The 27,849-nt window shown below is 43.1% G+C and overlaps 1 protein-coding gene across 1 annotated transcript; it reads right to left on the reverse strand.

The window, feature by feature from the left end:
* Window positions 1-1,633: 1,633 nt before the first annotated feature.
* Window positions 1,634-27,338, reverse strand: LOC142475111 (histone-lysine N-methyltransferase PRDM9-like). The gene is made up of 6 exons (XM_075581130.1): window positions 27,178-27,338; window positions 18,882-19,007; window positions 16,370-16,641; window positions 16,093-16,160; window positions 6,811-7,001; window positions 1,634-2,831 (listed from the first exon to the last, which is right to left on the reverse strand). Exons 2-6 carry the CDS (start codon window positions 18,922-18,924, stop codon window positions 1,882-1,884), a joined length of 1,524 nt encoding a protein of 507 aa, XP_075437245.1. The 5' UTR covers window positions 18,925-19,007; window positions 27,178-27,338; the 3' UTR covers window positions 1,634-1,881.
* Between the last annotated feature and the right edge of the window lie 511 nt (window positions 27,339-27,849).

The following is a 27,849-nucleotide window of genomic DNA, read 5'->3' on the forward strand; positions in this document are numbered from 1 at the left end:
TGCTATATCTTTTTGATCTCTTTTGGTCTCATTTGTTGTTTTTATGGCATTTTGTCATTTTTGTGGTTCTTCCACATTATCTCTTTGCTTGTTGCTAATGTTGTTTTCGCTCTAGTTCTCTGGTGTCTAAGTATTTGTCTGGTCCTATGTGCTCATCTATGTGTTATCACACTTTTTATCATCATTTTTTTGTCGTGTCTTCCCTCTTCCCCTTGTCTTATTTGTTCCTTCTGTGTCCTGTGTTTCACTTGGTCCCTTATTCCTTTCCCTTGTCTCACATCCACATTGGTGTTTCAAGTAGTTTGTCCCTTTCCTCCAGGCGCTGTGGTTGTTAGGTGTCTTTGGTGCGTTTATATTTTTTGTTTATATATATATATTTTTGTTTATTTTCTTGCTCACTGGTTGTGCTATTCGCGTTGCGCACGCGCGACATCGTTGCCTTCTGCTCCATTGTGCTCGGAACTACTGCGCATGACGCTGTAGCAGTCTCTGCATATATTTATTTATTTTCAGTCCCTTCCTATGCTATTCGCGCCGCACATGTGCGACCACGCTCCCCTTTTTTACTTATTACGAGCCGCACTGACTACACGGCTCCATAGCGACTCCTGGATATATTTATTTATTTTCAGTTTCTCACTGAGGCACTCGCGCTGCGCATGTGCGATGCTGTTACATTTAGCCTCATTGACTCCATGGTTACCTATGACGCTTTTTCCCTCCAGCAGTGGTCGCATATATGACATCATTCTCAGATCTGACTAGTGTGTGTCTGCAGCTGTTTAGTGTTGTGACTTGACCTATCAGGACTCTTGCTTGTTACTTGGTGGTGGGTATATATGTATGTTTGTCTTCACTATGTTTAGAGCACTCCCTTGAGAAAGGTCGTTTCTAGGACCAAAACGTCAGTGAATGTGCCTGTTTTTTTTTTACCAATACACTTCTTTTTTTGGATACTACCGAGTGTGCTGTCTCTTCCTTGCTTTGTGGGCCTGGAACTCTGGATCAGCCTGGTAAGGAACTTATTTATACCTACTGTCTATATGGGATAAGCACCTACTTTACTGCAATATGTGTGTGCCATCTGAAAAATATAAATATATATATATAATGTTAAACTATACAAGGTGTTATAATTATAACACATAAGGAGGGGAGAGGGGCAGCCAATGTCCCGTTTCCCTCTCTGCTTCTGCTTAGTCTATATATACACTACCTTTCATTTTCCCACCCAAACTCCCTAGCCACGCCCTCCCTCTGGTCTGTCCAATCACAGCACTCTGCCCACCTCCCCAGCAGCTGCTCCTCAGCCAATCGCCTGAAACCTGTCTCACATCTGCCTGGTATCACAAAGATCACTTTCCCGCCAAAACGGAAACCAAATCAAAACCCTGAGGTGAACGAGGGGCCCCCAGAGTTCCGTGCGTCCCTAGAGTCCCATGTCCCTCCCCAGTCCCGTGTTTCCCCAAAGTCCTGTGCCAGCACCAGTCAAGTGCCCCGCCACAGTCCCGTGCCCCCCACAGGGTCCGATCTGAACGCCGATGGCTATTTGATCGTGGTGAAAAGGCCATGACAAAATGTCCCATTCCGCAGCTACAGTAAGTGAGACCAGACAGCTCTAGAATAATGGGGAACACACATTTTATTAGAACATACAACAGGGACATATACAACATTTAACTTTAAATAATACTACAAAGGGGATTATATAAATAATATGCTTTTAAAAAGTTATAACTTATCCTTTAACAATGCTTATTTTATACATAATAAAGTAAAGTCACTTTTCAATATAATTTCGCGTAACACATATTCTAAGCCCTCGCTCAGGCAAACCCCAGATATTAAGCACATGTTTGCACTTATATGTGAGCGTTATCCCTAAACAAGAGAGAGAGAGGTCTCTCCCCCGTGTGTCCTCTTGTGTCTGATCAGGTTGGATAACTGACTAAATCCCTTCCCACATTCCCCACATACATGCGGTCTCTCCCCTGTGTGTGTCCTCTTGTGTAGGTTCAGGCTGGATAACACACTAAATCCCTTCCCACATTCCCCACATACATGCGGTCTCTCCCCTGTGTGTGTCCTCGTGTGTGTCCTCAGGCTGGATAATTCACTAAATCCCTTCCCACATTCCCTACATACATACGGTCTCTCCCCTGTGTGTGTCCTCTTGTGTCTGATCAGGTGGGATAAGTCACTAAATCCCTTCCCACATTCCCCACATACATGCGGTCTCTCCCCTGTGTGTGTCCTCTTGTGTAGGTTCAGGCTGGATAACACACTAAATCCCTTCCCACATTCCCCACATACATACGGTCTCTCCCCTGTGTGTGTCCTCTTGTGTAGGTTCAGGCTGGATAACACACTAAATCCCTTCCCACATTCCCCACATACATACGGTCTCTCCCCTGTGTGTGTCCTCTTGTGTGTGATCAGGTGGGATAACCGACTAAATCCCTTCCCACATTCCCCACATACGTGCGGTCTCTCCCCTGTGTGTGACCTCTTGTGGTCTAATAACAAAGTTTGACTCTTCCCATTGTCTCCAAGCTCTTTTCCTTTGGCACCTTCTAATATATTTCCTTTTGAATGAGAAGCAGTTACATTGTTTATAAATGGCGTTGACTGGCTGAAAGTTGCATTTTCTGACACAGTTATTGGAATGCTGCTTTCTAATCGATTCTCTAATCTGCAAGATTCTTCTGTCCTCATCTTTTCCATATACACATTTGGGTGTTTGAACTTCAGATGTCTGAGGAGGTAATCCTGACTGCTAAAAGCAACCTTGCAGTGTTGGCATGGGTGGGGTATTTGTGCTGGTCTTTGTACTAGACGAGAGACAAAAAAAATCCCTGTTACACAAACTCTCTTACAAAAGGTCATGAAGGAGACGTAAAGTGGTATATCACAAACAGTTTAGGATGAAAGTAAACTGTAAAAGTACATTGCAAAGCCCAACATGTGCAGCATTAGGGCCGGGAGAGTAGATGTACATTGCAAAGCACATGTGCAGCATTAGGGCCGGGAGAGTAGATGTACATTGCAAAGCACATGTGTAGCATTAGGGCCGGGAGAGTAGATGTACATTGCAAAGCCCAACATGTGCAGCATTAGGGCCGGGAGAGTAGATGTACATTGCAAAGCACATGTGCAGCATTAGGGCCGGGAGAGAATATGTAGTGGATCATACATTTAAAGTGGATCATAATATTAAGAGATTTAAAAGGAAGTGTCACCAGATGCAAAACACCATTTAAAGTGACACAAATCCTTAGACAGATAGTAAGTCGATAGTTTCAGATGTGAAGGCATCATTAAAAATTCCTTGTACAATGAATAGAATACGTGTCTCAGTAGGTGCTCAGATATCAGTCACCGGGTGTTCCCGTTACCGTTCCATGTACCCGGTCTCTAATAGTTATAGGATGACCCAACTTTCTGCTAAATCTCCATTGTTAAAGCAGAAAACAAATACAGTAAATAATTATTGTATTTGATATCACAGATGTTAGTCAGACTTAATTAAGCTATACTAATATCATCCAGTGAGTTCCAGAACTGTGTTAGTTATTTAATACAATTGTTGATGTGTTTTGTTTAAGGAAACAGGGAGTCTGTACTTCTGCTACTGTTTGCTCATTTGCATATTATTTCACAGAATCCCTTGCTGCAGTGGAAGTGCTGTGTGCTGGGTGCTAATGGTGAAAGACGGGATTGCAGACCTGTCAAAGACATGTGAATGAGCATACAGTAATATTTCCATTTGTTATATGCTTTACTGTGGAGGGTTTTTGTCACTTTTTTACCCACCATAACTTTACTAAGTGTGGTGAAACATACGTATGTAAAGTTATGGTGGGTACGTGTTTATTATAATGCAATGTTTTTATGGAGGAGAATCAGTAGTGTGTGTGTGTGTGTGTGTGTGTGTGTAAATATACACACATGTATACGATGGTGGTGGGGGCAACGCAAAATTGTGGAATGTGATTTGCTCCCTTTATGGTGACGTCCCAGCACCCAGAAAAAGGTCTTCATCACATGGTACATCCACCAACTCCCTTCATGTCCTTAGCGGTTAGCCACTGGGATAATGAAGGGCGGTTATAAATGTATTTTAATATTGTTGATGTATTTTTGTGTTACTAGGTTACCATTTATTGTACACAGGAGAAAAAGAAACCTAATATACCAGCACTCTATCAAACTGAATGTATAGTGACATAATTAAAATACATTTTATTAATAAACAATGAATAAAAAAATGGGCTTTCAAATCTGAGAATGTGTTAAACAGCACGTGACTGTAATCATTGGTAACTTAACCAAAGGTAGTTAAGTGATGTATACATATGGAGATCCTTTATGGATATTCAGGATCTGTGGCTATATATATAGCCTCCTTGATTTTGGAAATAGGTCCGTAGAGTAACCACCATAAACTAAATGTCCATCCACATATAAAAGTATATCTCAGAGCTGGTATGTGCTCTGAATCTGTGGTGACATATAAGTAGTGAGAGGTAATAACTATGCCAGACACAGCAATTGCTGTGTGTATCCACCTATAACTGCTGTATGCTTACATACCCACATTCAGAGCTGCATGTCCTAGAACTGGAGAAGGCACTTAGTGATTGCACTCCCTAGAGCCCTCAATGTTAGTATATAAGCATATAAGTAGTGAGAGGTAATGCGCCAGCAGTATCGCAGCTAGGAACATATCAGTCAATGCTGCATTCAAATGAAAGGGCTTCCCGCGTGTCAGGAGTAGGTAAGTGGCCGACGTGCGCGTTTCACGAATGAACGCTTCTTCAGGGCAGTGCAGCATTGACTGATATGTTCCTAGCTGCGATACTGCTGGCGCCCCGTGTGCTGTCTATATACTCTGTTCCTCTGTGTTATTAGCACACAGTAGGATCTTGTTTAATATAGGTCCGTTCTGAATCCACCTTACAAGTTAGGCTTGCCCTCGAGCACATCAGCGCTGATATATTCATGATCAGCGCTGATGTAGGGGGCAAAGCATGGCCAGATATCACTGTGCTACCTGCCCGTATGTGTAAATTTTACCTACTTGCTCGTGTGGGCTCTGAGTAAACCCGACCACCTGACATCTGCCTCCTTCGGGGCTCTGCTTCAAACAGCTGTTACATCCCGGCTGGGTAAGGAGCATGAACAGAGCTTTCGACAGGTTTATTGATCCTGCCGTGATACTTCACGGATGAGCCAATCAGCAGTGCTTCATATAGTACACTGCCTGCCTAAACCAACTGACTAGGTGGATATTTGGGTTATTTTGCACCTATGTTATATACCCACCGAGTGTCAATATATACTGCAGCTTGTATCCTGCGCAGAGGCTATACACTATCATATGCCTAGGACTCTATGGAGACTCTCTCTCATTATTAACACAGCTCCTAGTACCCTCTATGGGTGTGTGCATTAACCCCTTCAGACACCCTAGACTTTGAACATTGAGGGCTCTAGGGAGTGCAATCACTAAGTGCCTTCTCCAGTTCTAGGACATGCAGCTCTGAATGTGGGTATGTAAGCATACAGCAGTTATAGGTGGATACACACAGCAATTGCTGTGTCTGGCATAGTTATTACCTCTCACTACTTATATGTCACCACAGATTCAGAGCACATACCAGCTCTGAGATATACTTTTATATGTGGATGGACATTTAGTTTATGGTGGTTACTCTACGGACCTATTTCCAAAATCAAGGAGGCTATATATATATATATAGCCACAGATCCTGAATATCCATAAAGGATCTCCATATGTATACATCACTTAACTACCTTTGGTTAAGTTACCAATGATTAGTCACGTGCTGTTTAACACATTCTCAGATTTTAAAGCCCATTTTTTTATTCATTGTTTATTAATAAAATGTATTTTAATTATGTCACTATACATTCAGTTTGATAGAGTGCTGGTATATTAGGTTTCTTTTTCTCCTGTGTACCTTATCCCTTACCTAGTAAGCACCTCAAACACGGTTCACATTGTAGCAGTGCGGGAGTTCTCTCTGTGTGTAGTTACCATTTATTGCCAATGTGGATATCTGGGGCCCCCCATTGAGAGGGCCTAGTTATCCACAGTGATAATCAATGGTTTCATGTGTAAAATGTATTTTGAATGTTCTTTTTTGTTTTGTTTTAAATGTGTAATTTTTTTATGTTAATGTCTAAAACCACATGTGTGGTCAGCTAGTCATGGAAACCAATAACTAGTTAAACAGTGGACTACTAAGGGGTTAATATTTTATGTAATGTATTATAATATAATAACTATGTTATCATCTCTTTCAGGTTGGTTTAGCTTATCTGGCCTATGTATACAGTAAAAAGACCAGTATATTTATAGGAAAGACAGGACTAACATCAGCCTGGAGCAGGCGATAAAATATTTGCGTTATTTCTGCCATTCTTCCCATTCTGATAAATATCGAAACTTGATGTATGGCAGTGTGTTCCTAAACATGAGGTATAATTTCTGGCTTTTATTGGATCCGATGCTTTTAACGGGTCAGATAAAAGGTGCTTTAGTTTTGGCGGTGCAACACACTGATGTATTGCACAATTAAAAGAAGGCACTTTTTGGGGGGGCGTTAATACAGCATTTTTGGTTACCGCAGCTTGATGTATCCGGCCCTTTGACTCAAGTCAGGTTTAGTGATTTTAAGTTCTAGTTGACCCATAATGTTAAATGCAGATCTGTCAATATTTGCAATTTAATATCAGTAATGTAAGAGATGTAAAAAAACACATAACACACATATTCCTGATTACCTTGTGCTGGCGCGTTACTTTTCCACAGCGTACCCCACTTGATACCAAGCTCTTTCCCATATTCATCTCCATACCAGACAAGGAGCTCTGTGTGTGGGGGGAGGTCTGTGCAGGTTCTGTAATAGATTTTCCTGTGGTACTGGAACGCCACAAGGTTCTGTTCTTCCTCGTTTCTCGCACAATTTACAAACCTAAAATTGGGACAGTTAGTGAGGTCTGAAAGTAATGTCGATTTTATAAAGGAAGAGCAGAAAAAAGTTACAAGTTGTTAATAATGTGACGACATTTCTTTCTTCTCTAGTTTTTGAAACAGAAGTTAATGGAGACCAATGTATATACGACGGCTCACTTGTATGTACCCACACGGGAATCACAGGCCACTGACTACTTTCTCATTCCTTAAAAAAAGCAAAAAAACACTGCTGTAATAAAAAGTCCCAGACAAGATGACACGAGGGCCACAAAGGTGAGTTCTCTTCCAGTGGAACTAAATAGAAAGTGGGGTTGATGTAACAAGGTGTTGTACAGTCGCAGGAAAGCCGGGAGCGGGGGGGGGCGCAGCCTTCTCCCCCCTGGCCCGCCCCCCCCTGGCCGGGGGAGGAGCCAACCGGGGTTTTTTAAGGCCAAGCTGGCGGGGGCAAGTCCTCTTCTTTGCCTCCCGCCAGCGAATTCCCACCCACCCATCCCCTTAATTAGGTTGGGGCAATCTAGTGGTAACCGTTAACGAAGCGTGGGCGGGGGATTTGTAACATGGGACATGTACTGTATGTGATGGTAATGCTTCTGTTCTGTTGCAGTACGGAAGTCTGTTACTCTGCTGATCTTGAAAGGAACAAGGTTCCAAGCAGGAGGGGTCGTTGTTCAGCTTTGCCTTTGTCGCGGCGGCTCGTGGGGGGGTAGGTGCTTGTTCTTGCCAGACTGGAGCTGGGCCGTTTGAGCCCGGGGGGAGCACGAGTGGGCGAGGTCAGATATTCATGACGTCGATAACCGGCTGACCCTCGCCCTCCTGGGGAAAGTACACTCTGGCGAGGAGTGGCATTTACCCCTCGTAGTTTATGTATTAATAAAATAGCCGCGGCCAATCTTTACCTCCAGTTTACCGTCTCCTGTCGTTATTGGGTTATGTAAGGGGACAAAGCGGGCGGGGGGGAGGGAGAAACCGCCTGACCGCCTCCCTGGTCATGTGTTCCATTAGCAACCTGAGCTTATAACATGCCCTGGACTGATATGGAAACTGGACTATAGAAAAAACCTTGAGCCAAAGTCTAATGAGGTAACAGTGTTGGTTTGGGCTTGAATAAGAAAAAATAAAACTAAAGAAGTTTAACCAGTTCCTGTAAGAGAAGTCTAACATTATGCTCAAATGCAGGGTCATGAACATATATGATCAAATACAAATTCAGAAATGCAGCTTAAAGCTTAAAAGGAATAAGTATGAAAAGGTCTCATGCAAGTGTACCCCTGAGGAAGGCAGGCATGACCTTGATATCTCTGATTAAGGGAAGGAGGGCATCATAGTATTAAAGCAGGAGAATAAAACGGTAAGAGCGCACATTAAGTCTTACTTCCATCCTTTTTCATAGTGTCTCCTCACCTCTGTCTGAACATTGTTTGAACAAGCCGTGTAAGGCTACATACAGGTAGCAATGGTGCTGAACAAGGCAGGGAGGAGAAGACAGGAGTGAGGGCAGAGGTGTAAAGAACAGCTGTGATCACATGCTCATTGCCATTTACTTTGGTGGCTGTTAAAGTGCAATTGGGGCTATTGCACTCTAGTGAATCTAGTGTTTGGTATGTAGCCATGTTTTAAAATGGCACAGTTCTTTCCCATGCTGGCAGTCTGCCTGGTAAATATACAGGATTGCCAGCATCAATTATGGAGGTTTGCCCTCACACCCTGGTGAGGTGTCATATGTACACCAGGGGAGTGGTAACATACTCTATGTCCACTGTTAGTGACACAGGGGGTGTGGCTATTCCCTAAGATATAAGACACAGCACTGCCCAAAGTTAGTGGTTCTTAGGATTTCTACAAGTTGTTCCAGAGATCATAGTTGCAGTAAAAGGTTGATCAAGGTCTGCAGCAGTAAGGCTGGCAAACACACAGCAAGTGTCTATCCTGTGTCCAGGGACCTGGCACAGGGGGTGATCTCCCTGATGGGAGAGGTGATCCAACTCCATTGGGAGGGCAGATCTTCTGAAAGAGTGTGCTGTGAGAAGATGAGCGGCTGAGCTGACCGCTGCGAGGGGCAGTCTGCTGAACCATCAATAAAGATGCCCTGTTTCAAAAGAACCCTCATGTGTGTGTGAAGTTACTCCGCAGAGGAAGGCACCACAGAGGAGGTCCTCATCAGAACCATCTCTATGCGGACGCAGGGATCCTGATGAGGTGGAGGCGCTGCACTGTATGTAGGTAGGACTCACGCACACTACCTCAGCTGCCTGTCTGGGCTGACATTCCCCAACACCATCATGCGGGAGACTCAGGAGTCCTGTAGCCAACAGGTGCACCACCAGACACTACCATGTAATGGGGACCGGTTAGACCACAGGGGCCAATGTGAGATTGGGTGGGTCAGGAGGGCCAGAAATACCGTTACAGGTAAATAGAAGAAGCAAAGTGGATATGGAAAAATAATCACCTGCAAATCAGTACCTGGGAGGCAAATAAAGTGTGCGGGAGGAAGGTGGATACAGAACACAAACAGCAATGTGAACACAGTAAGACAAACAATGTGAGACAGGTAACTCTTCCCTTTTTGGGGTATTGGGGAAATAAGTTGACAAGCTGTTTAATTAATAAATGAAATGAATATTTCTGTTCTTCAGTAGGTTCGGGACGTTTGGCTAGGATTTAGTAGGACAATAAGTGATGATAATGGGCACTTAGCATAATAGTCTGGGGAATATAGATTTGGCATTAGCTGCCCAGTAAAGTAGTGTACTGTAGGTGACAGCAACTAAAGTTATCCATAATGTCAAACAGCTGCCTCTGGTTAAATAGAACTTAGAAATATGTGGCCCTGCTTTCCAAAGACGGGGAAAGACGTGTGTGGGGTGAGAGGAAAAGGATTGCTTAGGATAGCTAGCAAGGAGAAAACCCCGTTTAGCAAACATAAAAACGTAACATTTCAATAAAAAACAAAAATGATTATAATACCCTCATTAGTCAAAGCAACTAATGCGTGTATCCGATGTTCCTGGAGAAATACAGAACATGATTTTTTTCACAAGACACAAATAAGTAAAGCAGTTATTTTAACCCTTTGAGTGATGGCGGGGTCACGTGACCACTCCCTCACTGATGACAGAACGGACAGCGAGACACGCTCCCTACTATCCCACGTAGCGATAGATCCCCGTCCTGCTCTGCACAGGAGCACAGAATGACATCTCCCCTGGGAAAACCAGCAGGATTATTAGGACGTAGCTATTACATCATGTGAAACAAAAAATGATCGAGTGGACTACCGCTTGCTATGAAAAGAAGTGGGGAACTCACCAGATATGAGGTTAAAAAAACTTTTTCATGAAAACTACATACAATTACAAAACTCCTCCTCCTGTCTATGATAACAGCCCTTAAACACGACTACCCAACGTACGTTTCCCGTGAACTTCGGGAACACTTTAGCAATTACAGTAGATACACACCCTGTTACAATTACCATACTCCCTAGAGCAGGCCTGTACAACTCGTAAAGTGAGAAGGGCCGAACTGCTCCAAGGAAAAAAAAAATTGGGCCGCACGGGTAAAATCATCATCACCATCATCTCTCATCCAGCACCTCAGCATCATCCTCATATCTCCCCCAGCACACCTCATCATCATCCTCATATCTCTCCCAGAACCCCTCATTATCAACCTTTGCGATACTCCCCATCTATCTCCCATACCCCCATCTCTCCCCCTCACCCACACACATAATACTCCCCCTCCACATCAAACACACAATACCCCCCTGCACAGCACACACATCCCAGCCCCCTGCACCTCACATCACTCTCCCCCCTGCACCTCACATCACTCTCCCCCCTGCATCTCACATCGCTCTCCCCCTTGCACCTCACATCGCTCTCCCCCCTTGCACCTCACATCGCTCTCCCCCATGCACCTCAAATAACCCCCCATGCACCTCAAATCACCCCCCATGCACCTCAAATCACCCCCATGCACCTCAAATCACCCCCATGCACCTCAAATCACCCCCATGCACCTCAAATCACCCCCATGAACCTCAAATCACCCCCCATGAACCTCAAATCACCCCCCATGCACCTCAAATCACCCCCATACACCTCAAACCACCCCCATACACCTCCAATGACCCCCCCTTGCACCTCCAATGACCCCCCCTGCACCTCCAATGACCCCTCCATGCACCTCCAATGACCCCCCCTGCACCTCCAATGACCCCCCTGCACCTCACATATCACCCACAGGGCCGCCAACAGAAATGATGGGGCCTGGGACAAATGAAAGGAGCTGGTTTCCCCCCCAAACCCATAGCGCACCTACCACAAAAAAATATCTTTTAGCGCGCAACTTTTACTTAACTATTTTCTTATTGTGATACAGAAAATAACATTACACGACGGTGACTGTGTGACAGTGACAGTGACTGGGTGCTTGACAGTGACTGGGTGCTTGACAGTGACTTACCTTGACCGGGTGGGTGCAGCTTGCCGTCGGACGATTTCCCCTCCTGCCCCCGATATACCTGCGGCAGCTGCCCGGGACAGGCGGTGGGCTTGGGGGCGCGGGCGGTGAGCTCGTGGGGGGAGGGCCACGGGAGGTGAGTTCGGGGGGAAACGGGAAGCTGGCCACGGAGGGAAGCAGGCCGTAGGAGGAGCTGGCTGGTACTTCCCCCTCCGTCCAACGTTGGGAGCACGGGGGGAAGCGGCCGCAGAGGAGCTGGTAATTAATTAACTAACTGGCGCCCGGCCGGAGTCATCGCGGGCCGCACAGAGAGCCCTGGCGGGCCGTATGTCGTGCAGGCCTGCCCTAGAGCTTAAATAGGCTCACAGTGACAGCAGTATTTACTAATACCAAATTACATCCACTACATTATGGTCACAGATCGTCACATTTTTGTGGGTTGATGGTATATAGAGTATACTAAGCTACACGCCCCACTTAACAATACCTTAGGTTGGCTAAAATAATGGTAGCAATTTTTGAGGTTGCTATCTGTACTGTTTAAACCTCTTAATAGTGCACCTACAGTGCTTAAAAGGTAATACTGCTGTATTAACCTTCAGCTAGCCAATTTATGGTATTATCGCTGTTGAGGTCAATTACACTTGTGACGTTGCAGAGAAAGGTACAGTATGCCACAACCTTATTGTACTTACATCAGAATCTGGCAATTAGGTTCTCCACGGGGGATTTTTAAGCACATTGTAAATAATTATACAGTTACGACGAATTTTTGTAATAAAATTTTTTGTTTTTGTATTTTCAGTGGTACATAAGAGAACCAATATATACAATAGTGTTCTCTATGTGAGAATAATATTCTCGGAGATCATTTATATCTCTTAAATAACAAATGTACTTAGAGTGCAACTATAGGGATTCTTTAGTGAGAACTCTTTTCTTACTATTTGTGTACAAATGTCTATAGGTTTGTCCCTTTGCACCAGAGTTTAAACTTATATTTATCAGTTTTGGCACGTGGGATAGAGAAGTCAATCTACATGTTTAGTTGAGTTCTCTCCGGGACTAGGCCAGAGCTTTTCCCCCTTGGGCCCCGACTCACTGTAGCTTGTGGCTGCAATAGAGAGAGCCCATAGTCAGGGACCTTTCCCCTGTAGCTACCTATAGTAAGGTACAGAACCGGTGAGACGCCACGCGGTGACTGCGGCCGGAGGTCTGGGACCAGACCAGCTACATGGTAAAGACGAAGCACAGCAAGAGGAAATCCTTCTTCTGGTATCCAGAAAGGAAAAAAGGCCAGGCCACTCCAAAATTGACAAAAAGGGGGATAATTTATTGCAAGTTTACATACAGAGGATAAAGTGGGACTAGATGAACGCACCTACACGTTTTGATAAAGTATTCGGTACGAAACGCATAGGTGCGTTCATCTAGTCCCACTTTATCCTCTGTATGTAAACTTGCAATAAATTATCCCCCTTTTTGTCAATTTTGGAGTGGCCTGGCCTTTTTTCCTTTCTGGATACCGGAAGAAGGATTTCCTCTTGTTGTGCTTCATCTTCATCTCTACCCTGCTGTATTTACCCTGGATGGATTGCACGTCCTTGATGTTCAGAGTGCCCTGGGGTTACACAGGTAAATAGCCGCAGTGCTTCATCATTTACTGTATGCCACAGACATTGTGCTTTATATTTAGTATAGCTGGTTGGGTATTCATTATAGTGTTCATTTTTGTGGATGTCAAGCAGACTCCACTAGTCACTATTCCCTTCCAGCTTTATTTATAATCATTGGGGGCACTCCATCATCTATTGGACTATTATTATGGAACTATAATGTTCTCATTCTTTTTATATGGAACTGGTTACAATTATTGAGCACCACAGTTACACTGTTTTCTCCACATGGTAAAGACGGTAAGGTTATATTATCCGCGCCATAATTCACCCAATGCGAAGGTGGACGCCATAGCGGTCGACAATGTTTGATCAGACGGATCCTCTTTGTTATTCTGCAATACCCGGGTGCTGGAGCCCCGTGCAGGTACCTAACCACGTGCACTTACACTCCATGGGATAGCACCATCTCCAACACTTTGGGTGGGCCTTGACATTGGGAAAGGGACATCAAGGGATTGGTGCCTGGCACCCAATGTACTCTGGGGACTCTCACTATTGTTATCAGGTTGGGTTCTATTTTACTGTGTGGGACAGGGTACCAATATTATTTGTGTTCAGTAAAAGGTTGTTAGCATATATATTTGTGTGCGTGTCTCATTATAATTGTTCCTGTAAGGGTACATCCCTCCAAGTCAGGATCCGTTGCAGGTGGAGACGCTGTCATTGTAAGAATCAGGTACTCCCAGTGGCGGAGGTTCAGGCCCTATGAGCCACAGGTAACGCACCACGCACACCGTATTCGCCATATCTTCCATAGGGTGGGGGAAAGTGCGCTACACGTGTAAGGATTCCCCAGAGATATGAGTTTATTAAAACAGTAAAAGACAGGGGTGCCCAATGCTACATCAAATTGACAAAACATATATGTATGGTAATAAGTATAAAGTTCAAATACTTCAATAAAAATAGTAATTACTTGGTTATTTAGTTAAACCCTGGTTTAGTTAAAAGGGTTTAACTAAATAACCAAGTAATTACTATTTTTATTGAAGTATTTAAACTTTATACTTATTACCATATGTTTTGTCAATTTGATGTAGCATTGGGCACCCCTGTCTTTTGTTGTATACATTTGCCACGCTCAGTAGCACTCATTTTGGCATAAATATATATTCATGATGGGATGGGTGTAGGAGTTTGAGCTAGCTGGGAATGTGTGTGTGTTTATTAAAACAATGTTTTAATGTTGTATACTGTATGTATTAATGTCTATACAGTCAGTCCGGGCATCTATATAGGCGCCGGGATGTCTGCATAGACATCTGACTTCAAAGAAGAGAAAGGATGTCCAGCGGTGAGAAAACCGTTTGGTGAGCGGGGGAGGGCGAAGTACCAAGTCCGGAGAATAAAGAGCACCCCGCTGGGGCACCTTTTGGTCTGGCAGACATGGTTGAGCCTGCCCAGCGGGTGGCAATGGGCTGTCTGGGGGAAGATGCTGCTGGTAAGCGTGTTTCTCATTGGCCGATTCATATTTCCCGCTCGCCGGGCATTTCGAGCTGGCTTGGCACGCCCCCTCCTTTGACGTCAGCAGCCAGACGAGCCCCCATTCTAATTAGCTGGTGGGAGGAATCCCTACGCTCTGATTGGTCGCCACTCCGTCTTCCATGCTAGAGATAGCTCAGCGGAGTGTATGTAAGGAGTCGGCCCGATCAGAGAACCAGACCATCTAGCGGCTTGAATCGGTGATGCAAAGGCGGCTTTTCAAAGATGCTCTGTTGCGAATAGCAGAGCAACCGGCTTCATTTTTGGAGTTAGGAAAGTCTGCCTATTCCATATTTTGGCGCCTTGACGGGAAATGTCTGAATTTAAAATAACTGTGATGAAATCAGTTATAAAAACATAATAGATTGCTATGTGAGTGTAATAGTTCCCTTTTCAGATACTGTAGATGTCGCCTTAGTAAATTATTAAAATAAAAGTTTTGGCACTGCCTTGTCATCTCATAATACCCTGTCCCCCACCCCTATAGGCGTTATTTTTTCTCCCACCGCTACATGTTAGGTCAGCGTACGTTTTTCCCTATCACGCCAAGCACAGAGAGGATAAAACAGAAAAAATATAGCGGCCACACGGGAGATACCGTTCAGCTCAAAGGGTTTACAAATCGTTCGTCCCTCATTATTACGTCACACTTTCATACTGGATATCGCCGTCCCGTATTATAAAAACTGAAATATGGCAACCCTAAGTACAGAGTAAAAGTAGAGTATCAGGTCAGATGCAGGGACAGTACTGAAATGTGAAGTACAAACAGGGGCAAGTGCCAATGTGAGTAACACAAAGATGCTGAATAAACAGGAGAGGGATCGGGTGCAGGAAAAGTACTTAAGCTCACATTGCAATCACAAAGACAGCTGACAGGGAAGGCAGCTTTCACATGGAGCTGGGCAGCATCCTTACACAGATATAATGCTTCTGACCTGCAGCTACTTTAAAGAGTCATTGAAGCAGCAGTAATAATTACTAGTTAAAATATAGTGATAACAGCTTCATTCCCAAGTAAAGCCCCCCAAGCACTGAGGAAAGCGTGTGGAGTATTAAACAATAGCAAAGATGCAGTGCAGCTGTTTTCAATGTAAGCAAGTGGATAATTAGAGGTGCCCTGGATTAAAATGAAAGGAGAGTTACTGTACCACACACAACAAAGACAGGCGTCATTCAGCATTTCAAATATGTACATATGGACACGTTAACTCCCTTTCAAGTCAAAGGGAGTTAACAGCAGACCAGGTGTGATAACCCATGGCAGCACTTGATGAATGTGCCCTATATATTCTGTAAGGTAGGCAGCAAGTAATAATCCCATGTCATTCTTTTCTCATGCATTGTTTAGTAACGTGCCGTGCTTGATAGCGCTGCTTTATAAGAAAAAGTGACCACATTAAAAAATATCTGCAAAGGGTGTCAGGGATGATTTAAATAATATATATAAAAAGACTTTACCTCATCCAGTTAGAACTCTTTTCTTCCCTTGCATCAATATACTCATAATCATTTTTACCTTTAGTGATCTGTTTTCGTTAAAAAAAAAAGTTATTAGTACATTCACAAGTGAATAATTTTTGATGGAAAGGCTTGATGACACTTTAGTAACTGTTACCCGACACTAAATACTGTGTGAGGTCAGAAACTGAATGATTTATGATGAACATGGCAGAAACTAGTATGTAGATTAATTCCATATTTCAAATATTACACGATATAAGATTGAACTACCAACCAGCCAAGAGTAGCCACTATTAGCTCCTTCCTCCTCATCCGTTAAGATCCCCTCATAAGGTCCAAAATGTACACCCTTCTGAAGGATTGCAGCCTCATTCCACACACCAAGCCCAGCACGAGGAATGCTAGAAGGCCTGATGCTCATCCCAGGAGGCAGAGTAAGGTACGATCTCTTCACATTTCCCATTTCAACGGCAGAGTCCTGGATGAAGATTGGAGATCCATGCACTGCACATTCATCGATGAAAAACGCCTGACATTCCTCACAAACTAGACGGAGTATGAGAAGCAGATGGAAAGATAAGACTCATGCAGCAACATCAATACTTAAAAGTTCTTCCAATGTTACGTAGCCATGCAGTTCTGTTCGTCACTTTAAAGCAGCAATCCCACCCAAATGGTGAATTGTTTTTATCACATAATTGGAACGTGTTATTTTCAGCTCCGGGGACCCCCTGATTACCAGGATACATGCAGTGTTCAGTGCTGGTGCTCCCTCATGTAAAAACCAACATGGCTGCCGGTGTCCACCAATAGGAAGCTGCAACCAATGATATTGCACATTCCTACTGGTCATATTAAATTCCCAGTGGGAGCTTTAACCACCAGCACAGAAAACTGTACATATGTTTTCCAGGCAAAATAGTATTCTGTACACATAAAATAATACAACATTTTGTTATAAAATAGGACTTACTCTGCACAATTGTTCTTGAATTCCCTTGTCCACCCATTGCACCTGTTCAAAAACGCACATTAAGAAACAGATGCCCTCCTTGCCTCTCACTGCCCCACCTTCCCTGTCCCTCACACCACCAATGTCCTCGCCTATCCCCTTAACACACCACTCCCCACATCACTGCACATTGGCCCTTAGAGCACCAGAGAGGTTAGCAAAGCAATTTTACAATGTTACTGACCCCTCTGGCACTCAAGGGGTAAAGTCCCCTGCACATTATTCTCCTCCCAAATACATGTTACATTCCTTCTCTCTAGACCCCCCACATTATACCCCTTACACGCGATGGGTTTCACCACCACTTTGGAATTGCTGTTCTGCATCTAAAGTCCCACAAAACTGATACACAGCACACACTGCTGCTGCAGCTCCTGCTTCTCACCTGGCCACTCTGCTGTCTTCAGTGTCACTGGGGGTAGAGCTGCAGGAGCAGCACGTCCTGTGTATAAACTGAAATGCAACGCCAAACACGGCACAAGGAAGTAGCAATTTCATAGTGATTGTGAGTCCTGTCTCCAGCAAGATGGCTGACAGTGAGCCGCCACCAGCAGGCGGGAAATTGCACTTGCCAGTGGGACGTATATGTATGTGTGTGTGGGTGTATATATATTTAAAACCAGAGACAGAACATAAAACACAGACAAAGCTCAGTTGCCATGCTCAGTAGCACTCCTCTGTGACACTCATATGCTTATATATATGTTGTGGTTATATAGGAGCTTGTTAGGTGTCCAGTATATTTCACAATTGTGTTTCAGCTAGTCTTGGCTGATTTGGAGGTTGGCAACCTCCTACTTAATTTAAGCTCACCCCCTCCCACATTTAAATGGTTAAGGGCTCACTACATAGCATCTTCCACACAGGGGAACTTGTTTGCTTGCAGGATTGTTGTGACAACTCTAATACAGAGTGCTTTTCCTGGTAATGTACAGGTTAATAAAGGCTTCAATCAGACTTAGAACTTTGCAACTAATATTGACAGATTTACTATAAATCATTCTTCCTGTTATTACACAGGTTATTAAGAATTTATATTAGCGTTAGGGACCCTTGAATTGTGGTCTGCCGTGAAGTTGGCTCAGGGGCTTACAACAATTTTGGCCAAAAATGTCAAACTAAAAGACCATTTTACTTAATAGATATTTATACATATATATTTATTTAGGCACTGTACCGTGTATGAGTTTCACGGGATGTGCTAAAACTGAGCTTTGTCTGTGTTTTATGTTCTGTCTCTGGTTTTAAATATATATTGCCATGCTCAGTAGCACTCCTCTGTGACACTCATATGCTTATATATATGTTGTGGTTATTTTGGGGGTTCAATAGGAGCTTGTTAGGTGTCCAGTATATTTCACAAATGGGTGTATATATACACACACAGTATATATTTCCATAGTTTCCCCTGGTCCCTTGCCAAGCCACCCCTCTTTTGGGCTCATCTCATGACAGGGATAACCTACTGTATCCGTATTCAGTGCACTCCCATGTGTACAGTTTGAAATAATAACCAATGACTGGCACAAAGTGTTATCTAATGACAAATGTCTTATTTGCAAAGCCTTTATATGTTACATTTAGACACAGGTACACAGAGTGCATTTAAAATATGATATAATGTATTAGTGATTGAAAATCTCTACATGCTCAAAACACTACAACATACATGCATTTTGATATAACATTTCAGCATTAGCCCAGTTTGAATGTGATGAGCTCTGAATGTTGGTAACATTTGAAACAGATTGACACAATAAGGAGTGAAACATACATAAATAGTCATCGTCTTCTAGTTCGTTCATTTCTGTATACATTTTTCTCTCTTTTTTTCGCAAACCGTATGTCCTGTTACATTGTGTGTCCGTGTCCTCATTCCCGGAACCTTCTTGCTGAGAAACTAGAAAGAATAAAGGAGTCAGTAATTATTTATGTTTCCCTGTGGTATTGTTAGTAGAGATGTGCCAAATTTTCCTCCAAATTCAAATCCGCCTCAAATTTACAAATTCATTTTAGCGGGAAAAATCCATAATCAGTCTCAAAAGTACAAATTCAACTCAAAATCTGCATCATAGAAGAAATCTATATGCTGATTCGGATATCTGCACATCCAAATTCTCAGGTACCATGCTGTATATCAACGGAAACTACCCTCCAAACATGTGGGGAGACACCTATGTTCAAAAAGGAGCACACCTGGGAGATATGCAAAGTATATTTAAAGGACTCACACTCCACACCCATAGAAGATTGCTACAAGGCCTATACTGACAAGCCAGGTCCTAAGGGAATCTGTGAGGAGGAATACTGTCAGGCCCAACAGGATCAGAACCCACAACCTCTGTTATTACAGGGTGGCATCTTCTAGCAGTGAGCTAAACCAGCAGCTGAGAAACTATACGGTCGCAGTGTACTTTTGAGCTCGACTGCCACTTAGTATGTCATCACCAGTAGCGACTTCAGTGATACTAAGTGGCAGTAGAGCACAAAAGTATAAAAATGATGCTGCGACAGTGGCGCTTCTCAACTGCTGCGTTAGATCACTAATACAACTGTGAAACAAAATTAAAACAACAAAAAAAAAGATGCGCTTAGTGTAGTTAACTCTAGACAAAAAACCATTAACCAGAGACAGAAACTGTCTACCGGAGTGCCTTTGCAATAATGATAGGGTCAATCAGACAAGGTGAAGAGAACCAAACAATGAACTAAAAAATAAATAAAAACTAATGAAACATATACAGAGAACCACTGATAGAAATAGGAACAAATAAATGGTATTTAAAGGCACAGCACAGTGTCTAGTCACTGACAATGCTGAATTGCAGAGAAAGTCAATAACCATATGGTATCTGCTGCCGGTTACACCGATTGAGCTCCTGCTTGACCTCCCCCACTTCCACCCCCCCCGGTACACAGTGACGCACTTCCAGACATGTCACTTCCTGGATACACGATAGAAGCGAGGCCAGCCCACATGAGCACACGGTGTGAGGGACGCCTGCTGACGGAATCCCCAGAGGTTGCTTTCACCACCAGACATGCTAACATGGGCTCCATCTGACTTCCAGTGATTGGGTTGGACAGAGAGGAACAATTCCAGGAGTTATTACAAGTGGGAGTGATATCTCCTCCCTTACCAGGCGAAACTCTTTTCTTTTAAATTGTGAGTGTTTTTTGTGAACTCACTGTGTCATGATTTATTTAACAAAAATAAAGCCAAAATGGAGAAGCCATGTGTGGAAAACTAAATACACCCTTACTGCTTCCATAGGAATTAAGATGCTAAGTAGCAGACAGGTGCTGCTAATCAAATGCCTTGATTAATTGATCAGCAAGTGTGACCACCTCTATAAAAGCCAAAGTTTTTGCAGTTTGCTGGTCTAGAGGTGTGTGTTAACACAATGCCAAGGAGGAAAGACATCAGCAATAATCTTAGAGAAGCAATTGTTGCTGCTCATCAATCTGGGAAGGGTTATTAGGCCATTTCCAAACAATTTAAAGTCCATCATTCTACAGTGAGAAAGATTATTCAAAAGTGGAAAACATTCAAGACAATTGCCAATTTCCCAGGAGTGGACATCCCAGCAAATTCATCCCAAGGTCAGACCGTGCAATGCTCAGAGAAATTGCAAAAACCCCAAGAGTTACATCTCAGACTCTACAGGCCTCAGTTAGCATGTTAAATGTTAAAGTTCATGACAGTACATGAGACGGAACCTCTCTGTGAAGGAAGGAATTAAGCAGGAATCGCTGGACAAAAATAGAAGGCTGGACTGTGGACTGGACAAAGCCCCACAGGGGTGGAACGCGTTAGTGTAGCAGGGGGTTCATCCCGTTTTTTGTTATGACTTAATAAATACATTTTTTGTACCAGCACAGTTCAGCCTTCTATTTTTGTCCAGCGCTGCCTGCTTAATTCCTCCCTTCACAGAGAGGTTCCGTCTCAGATCATATGTATAGCAGAGCACGCCTACCCGGACGGAGCCACGAGACAACAAACAGTGAGTTATCTACACATTCTTCTATGGAGCTGAACCAGGTGAACTGACCATATATGCAGGTCATTTAAGGGGTCCAGTGTCGGTTGAGAGACCCCCACTGGTCATCCCTGTTTTGATTTATAATACTCATTGCTCGGTCAATTCCCACAATAGGGGCATACAGTGCAGTATCAAAGGCTACATAGAACTACGTTAAATTCTCACTCCATATGTGTCCGGATGTCGTGGCAAAAGTGATTTACTATTTATAACATGAGACTGTTTACTCTGTAGCACTTGTCTACTTTGGGGGGGACCTTTACCCCTATCTAATCTTTCATGACAGTACAATTAGAAAAAGACTGAACAAGTATGGTTTGTTTGGAAGGGTTGCCAGGAGAAAGCCTCTTCTCTCTAAAAAGAACATGACAGCACAGCATAGGTTTGCAAAGTAACATCTGAACAAACCACAAGACTTCTGGAACAATGTCCTTTGGACAGACGAGACCAAAGTGGAGATATTTGCCATAATGCACAGCGCCACGTTTGGCGAAAACCAAACACAGCATATCAGCACAAACACCTCATACAGTACCAACTGTCAAGCATGGTGGTGGAGGGGTGATGATTTGGGCTTGTTTTGCAGCCACAGGACCTGGGAACCTTGCAGTCATTGAGTCGACCATGAACTCCTCTGTATACCAAAGTATTCTAGAGTCAAATGTGAGGCCATCTGTCCGAGAGCTAAAGCTTGGCCGAAATTGGGTCATGCAACAGGACAATGATCCCAAGCACACCAGCAAATCTACAACAGAATGGCTGAAAAAGAAAAGAATCAAGGTGTTGCAATGGCCCAGTCAAAATCCAGACCTCAACCCGATTGAAATGCTGTGGCTGGACCTTAAGAGAGCTGTGCATAAACAAATGCCCACAAACCTCAATGACCTGAAGCAGCGTTGTAAAGAAGAGTGGGCCAAAATTCCTACACAACGATGTGAGAGACTGATAAAGTCATACAGAAAAGCAATGGAATCATAAGGTATACTTAGTTTTTCACACATGGCTTCTCCATTTTGGCTTTATTTTTGTTAAATAAATCATGACACGGTGTAATATGCTATACACAAAGAAAAACCCGCACAGCTGATGCTAACCACAGTGAGGTGCTGACTGGATGGAGACTGATTGTATCATATGGGAGAAAAAAGAACCCAGTCTTCCAGCACTCAATCACAAACAAATGTAGAATTGTAAATTTAAAATACTTTATTAATAACCAAGAATAAAAAAAAATAAAAAAATAAAAATAAAAAAAAGGGGTGTTAAAACGTAATTAAACGGTGTATTACAACAGCACGTGACTGTGTCCAATTATAACCCACCTAGAGCTGGGTGGGTGGATGTAGTAGTAAAATCCCTTATAGATATTCGGGATTTAGACTGCTATATGTTATAGCTTCCTAAAAAGTATAGGAGAGGAGCCTATAAAAATTCACCCAGAAGATATTGTCAATGTTAGTGTATCCGGGCATGTGGTGCACACTCAGATGATACACTAATGGTGCAATTGTTCTATAGTATACTATGCAAGGTCAGACCGTATCCACCCCTATTGTGGGAATAAACTGCTTCCTGCGTGGTATCTACAGTGTAATCGGCGCTAGGTCTATTGCGGATTCATATTACGCCCACATAGTAAAGTAAAACACAGGCTTAAAGGCAAATATTAGGTGAGGTATATATTAGCATTCATCAGGTATATAGTTTATTTTCTTACTGCAGAGTGTTGATAGCCCTAAACAAATTTGCTTCCTTGATCTACTAATCACGAAGGATGACAATGGCAATCTTGAAACGACTATATATCGTAAAAAGACAGCCACAAACAGCATACTTCTAGCCAGCAGTCATCACCCCAAATCCCTCATCAGGGGGATACCAGTGGGGCAGTTTCTTCGCTTAAGAAGAAACTGCAGTAAGGATGAAGATTTCGAGGAAAAGGCGAGGGACATGAAGGAAAGGTTCACTGAAAGGGGATACAGTCAAACAACAATTAAAAGAGCATATAAATGGGCAAAGCATAAAGCCAGATCGGAACTGGTTATGGATAAAACAACACAGCCAGAACAAAGAACAGTAAGATTCATAGGCACCTTCAACAAACAATGGAAGGTGGCTAGGGAAGTCCTACAGAAATACTGGCACATACTAAGGGCGGATGAAGACTTATGCGATTCCATACCAACTTTTCCAGCAATGGTCAGCAGACGTGCCAAAAACCTGAGAGACCATCTGGTCCATAGCCACTATAATGTGGCAACACCAAGGGCCACCTGGCTACCACCCCGTATAAACGGCAACTACCATTGCCAAAGATGCAAGGCCTGTCAGTATATGACAGTTTCTAAAACCTTCAGTAATCACAATAACAGAAAGCATTTCGATATACGCAAATTTATCAACTGCAATACAGTGGGAGTAATTTACATGGGAACATGCAAATGTGGGAAAAAGTACGTGGGCAAAACCCGCCGCCCACTAAAAATACGGATACTCGAACATGTGGGCTCTATCCGGAATAAGTTAGATACTCCAGTGGCCAATCATGCCAACAGGTGCCAACCTGGAGACCTCAAAGCCATGACCTTCATGGGGATAGATCAATTCTCTCCAGGAATAAGACGTGGGGATTGGGACAATGAGCTATTAAAGATCGAAGCCAGGTGGATTTATACCTTGGGAACACTAAATCCACTTGGACTCAATGAGGGCTTCGTGTTTAGCCCCTTCATATAAATCCCTTATCCCCTGTTACCAACCCCATTTTCAGAAACGAATCCCGAACATTCCTGTATCCAAACCCAGGAATTATACTTATAACACCGTACCCACTAATTTGAACGGAAAGCATAAAACAACCCCCATGTTCCTTTTCCCCTGCACTATTTGCAGTATATTGACAGCCACTCGGAAGCCATCATACACCTACATTCTGACAATGAATTGAGTACAAACAAAACAATGACATAGTGTGCTTTTAGTTTATTTCATTTTATTTCAATCAATGGAATACAGTGTATTTGCATTTGGTATGATCTAGAATCATAGACTTACCTTCATTATTAGTGACCAACCATCACTCTTCACCATGAATATAAAAATTTACAACACGAACACCCCAGCCTCTGTGAGTAAATACAACAGTAATACATCACATATATTACCAGTATTGCAGCCATAGCCATTCAGCCCATTACAAAAGTTGTAATTAGTTTGCCACTTATGCAACGGCCTAATGGGCATATTGAATCTGGCAATAAGGCAGTTACTAGTCTGCAGACCACATATAGTGCATCTATGGCAATGGGATACTGTATCCGTCTATCAGCAGTAACGAAGGGGTTAAGTGTAAGAACAGGCACTCTCACGTTGGCTATATAAACTTGCCTCCACACGCAGGGACCTCCCCCTACGTGCCCTGAAGAAGCGTTCACTACGTGAAACGCGCGCGTCGGCATTTTTCTCCTGCACACGCGGGAAGCCAGTTCATTTAAATTTAACAGCAGAGGGATATTGATCCGCGTTAAGAGATTTGCGGCTTCCCCCGACGTGCATGTTCAGCGGGGATCGCGCTTCGTAACCATACAGCGTGATCCTCCTACCTCGGCAATCCTCTCCTGCACACGCGGGAAGCCAGTTCATTTGAAATTCAACAGCAGATGGATGTTGATCCGCGTTGAGAGATTTGCGGCTTCCCCCGGCGTGCATGTTAAGCCGGGATCGCGCTTTGTAACCATACAGCGTGATCCTCCTACCTCTAGGGGTTTATTCAACTCACCTACAGACAGGCATGTCCTCGAACATATCAGCGCTGATATAACCAAGATCAGCGCTGATATAACCAAGATCAGCGCTGATATAGGGGACTATGCGATTTATAGTTAGACCGGCCCCTCTATAAACTGGCATTAGGTATATAGCTGCTATACAGGGAAGGGGGGTGGGGTGATTGTACACTGAATCCATCCCATCATTAACCCCACATACACCCTATTAGTTGGTACTGTTGGCATTTCGTCAGTGTGTTCATCTGCTTAGTAGATTCATATATTCTGTCAGCTGTTATGTGTATTTATTAGCCCCATAACCAGTGCTGATCTCAGCTGCAGCAACCACAAACACAGTGGAGGTTGCTTCAACAGGCAATTACAATACACACAGAGTTCTATACTGGGTTAAGACCACCTACACCTCACTGACAGTAACATAGGTGAGCCCTTAGGGTTTACAGCACACCTAGAAACACCACGGCACTATCAATACCACCTATGGTGTCTCTATATCAATCAACACTCTGCAGTAAGAAAATAAACTATATACCTGATGAATGCTAATATATACCTCACCTAATATTTGCCTTTAAGCCTGTGTTTTACTTTACTATGTGGGCGTAATATGAATCCGCAATAGACCTAGCGCCGATTACGCTGTAGATACCACGCAGGAAGCAGTTTATTCCCACAATATGGGTGGATACGGTCTGACCTTGCATAGTATACTATAGAACAATTGCACCATTAGTGTATCATCTGAGTGTGCACCACATGCCCGGATACACTAACATTGACAATATCTTCTGGGTGAATTTTTATAGGCTCCTCTCCTATACTTTTTAGGAAGCTATAACATATAGCAGTCTAAATCCCGAATATCTATAAGGGATTTTACTACTACATCCACCCACCCAGCTCTAGGTGGGTTATAATTGGACACAGTCACGTGCTGTTGTAATACACCGTTTAATTACGTTTTAACACCCCTTTTTTTATTCTTGGTTATTAATAAAGTATTTTAAATTTACAATTCTACATTTGTTTGTGATTGAGTGCTGGAAGACTGGGTTCTTTTTTCTCCCATATGATACACGGTGTAATATGTCATGTGTTGTTGTTCATCTGAGGTTGTATTTACCCAATTTTAAGACCTGTTAAGGAACAGATGATTGTTATTATGTCCTGATATGTAAAACCATAGAATTCAAAGAGGGTGTACTTTCTTTTTCACACAACTGTATATCTGTGAACGCTGATGTATATGAGGACATACATGGCTCTGTGTAATGGGGTTAAGAACGGTATACAGCTTACTATTGTGCTAAATAAAAATATTTCCCGTTATTCTCAATAACAATCTATCCAACTCAGGCCCTTCGTGAATAGTATATGGCTCGGCTCCTCAAACCCACCTTAGCAAACTTGACACCCTCTACAATTCAAATTTGTCGTTTTGTTCTCCAATGCAACTACAACACACATCACTGCGAAATGCTCAAAGAACTAGATTGGTCAACACTAGAGTCTAGGCGCAAAGTTCACCTTTCCTGTCTTGCCTTTAAATTCTTCATGGGCAAGCTACCCAGCTACCTGAACAAGCTCCTCACCCCTACCACATGCAGCACCTATCACCTGAGATCAGACTCCAAAAGACTGTTCATGGTCCCAAGGCTCAACAAAGTATCCGGACGTTCCTCCTTCTCCTTCCGTGCACCCCAAAACTGGAACAACCTACCAGAGACTCTCACATCCACCACCAGCTTAAGTTCTTTCAAATCTAAGGCTGTCTCACATTTTAACCTGGTCTGTAACTGTTTCATACGCTCATAATATATATTTTCTTTAACTGTGCATGCAATGTCTTGTATATAATGTATACCCTGTTCAATTATGTAACTGTACTTGTAACCATGTATTATTTGTTTTACTGTGTGCCCAGGACATACTTGAATACAAGAGGTAACTCTCAATGTATTACTTCCTGATAAAATATTTTATAAATAAATAAATAAATATGCAGTGAGAATGACTTTACTTTGCAGAAGAAGAAAATGTCCCATTTATTTGAATAGAGCTGAACTTTTCGAATGGTAAATGCACCGATTTGAGATGTGTATAAACGTCACACCATGCTTTGGGGCCAGAGGATGCTGTGACCCACAAGATCCCTTTATAAAGAGACAGAAACTGAATATTTAAAACAAACTGCAGCAAGTTTTGGTAGCTGTGACTCTTACTTCTTTCTTGAACTTACTGTTTGCATGAAGAACAGATTGTGCTGTACCAGCACTGATAGTGTTTGAGGTGTCTTCTGGGAAACCCTTCAATTGCTCCTTATTTTCCTCACCATCAGCTGCCAGAATCTGCTCATTCTTCTCAACCTCTTCACTACTTGAGAACTCAAGACATCTCTTGCTACTCTGTAAAAGTGTATATGTACAGTACAGTACTTTAGGATAATACGAAGATGTTTCTTACTATTCTGTAAAAGTGTAGATGTACTTGCTTTAGAATTATACAGACGTTTCTTGCTATTCTGTAAAAGTGTATATGTACTTACTTTGTATCATCCTAAAGTAAGTACATATACACTTTTACAGAATAGCAAGAAACGTCTTTGTATCATCCTAAAGACGTTTGTTCATTGAATTTAATTTTCACAAACCCGACGTGATCTCATTCAATATGCTGTGACGCTGCTTCTCTGTGTCAGTGAGATGTGTGAGCTGCCTTCTGTAATGATCTTTGTGGGTTTATAGAGCAGAAAAGCATTTGAATGAGACACAAACGTTTTAATAAGCAATCAGGGTCGGCGACGGGGAGAGCTGCAATGTCCCAGCTCTTCTCAGTTGCGGGTCCCTCTCTCGCCAAACCCGCCACCCCTCCCTGGTGCACCCGGCCAGCACCGAAAGCTGTTCCGACCCAG

Source organism: Ascaphus truei, chromosome 2, assembly GCF_040206685.1.
Source record: "Ascaphus truei isolate aAscTru1 chromosome 2, aAscTru1.hap1, whole genome shotgun sequence".
Classification (NCBI taxonomy): domain Eukaryota; kingdom Metazoa; phylum Chordata; class Amphibia; order Anura; family Ascaphidae; genus Ascaphus; species Ascaphus truei.

Excerpts from the sequence above, each read along its gene's own strand:
- LOC142475111 (XM_075581130.1), bottom strand. The coding sequence starts at position 18,924 with ATGTATACAGAAATGAACGAACTAGAAGACGATGACTATTTAT. Across the intron at positions 16,161-16,369 it reads ATAGTGGCTACTCTTGGCTG|ATCACTAAAGGTAAAAATGA; the intron begins GTTGGTAGTTCA and ends TAACGAAAACAG. Across the intron at positions 2,832-6,810 it reads AAGTAACGCGCCAGCACAAG|TACAAAGACCAGCACAAATA; the intron begins GTAATCAGGAAT and ends TCTCTCGTCTAG.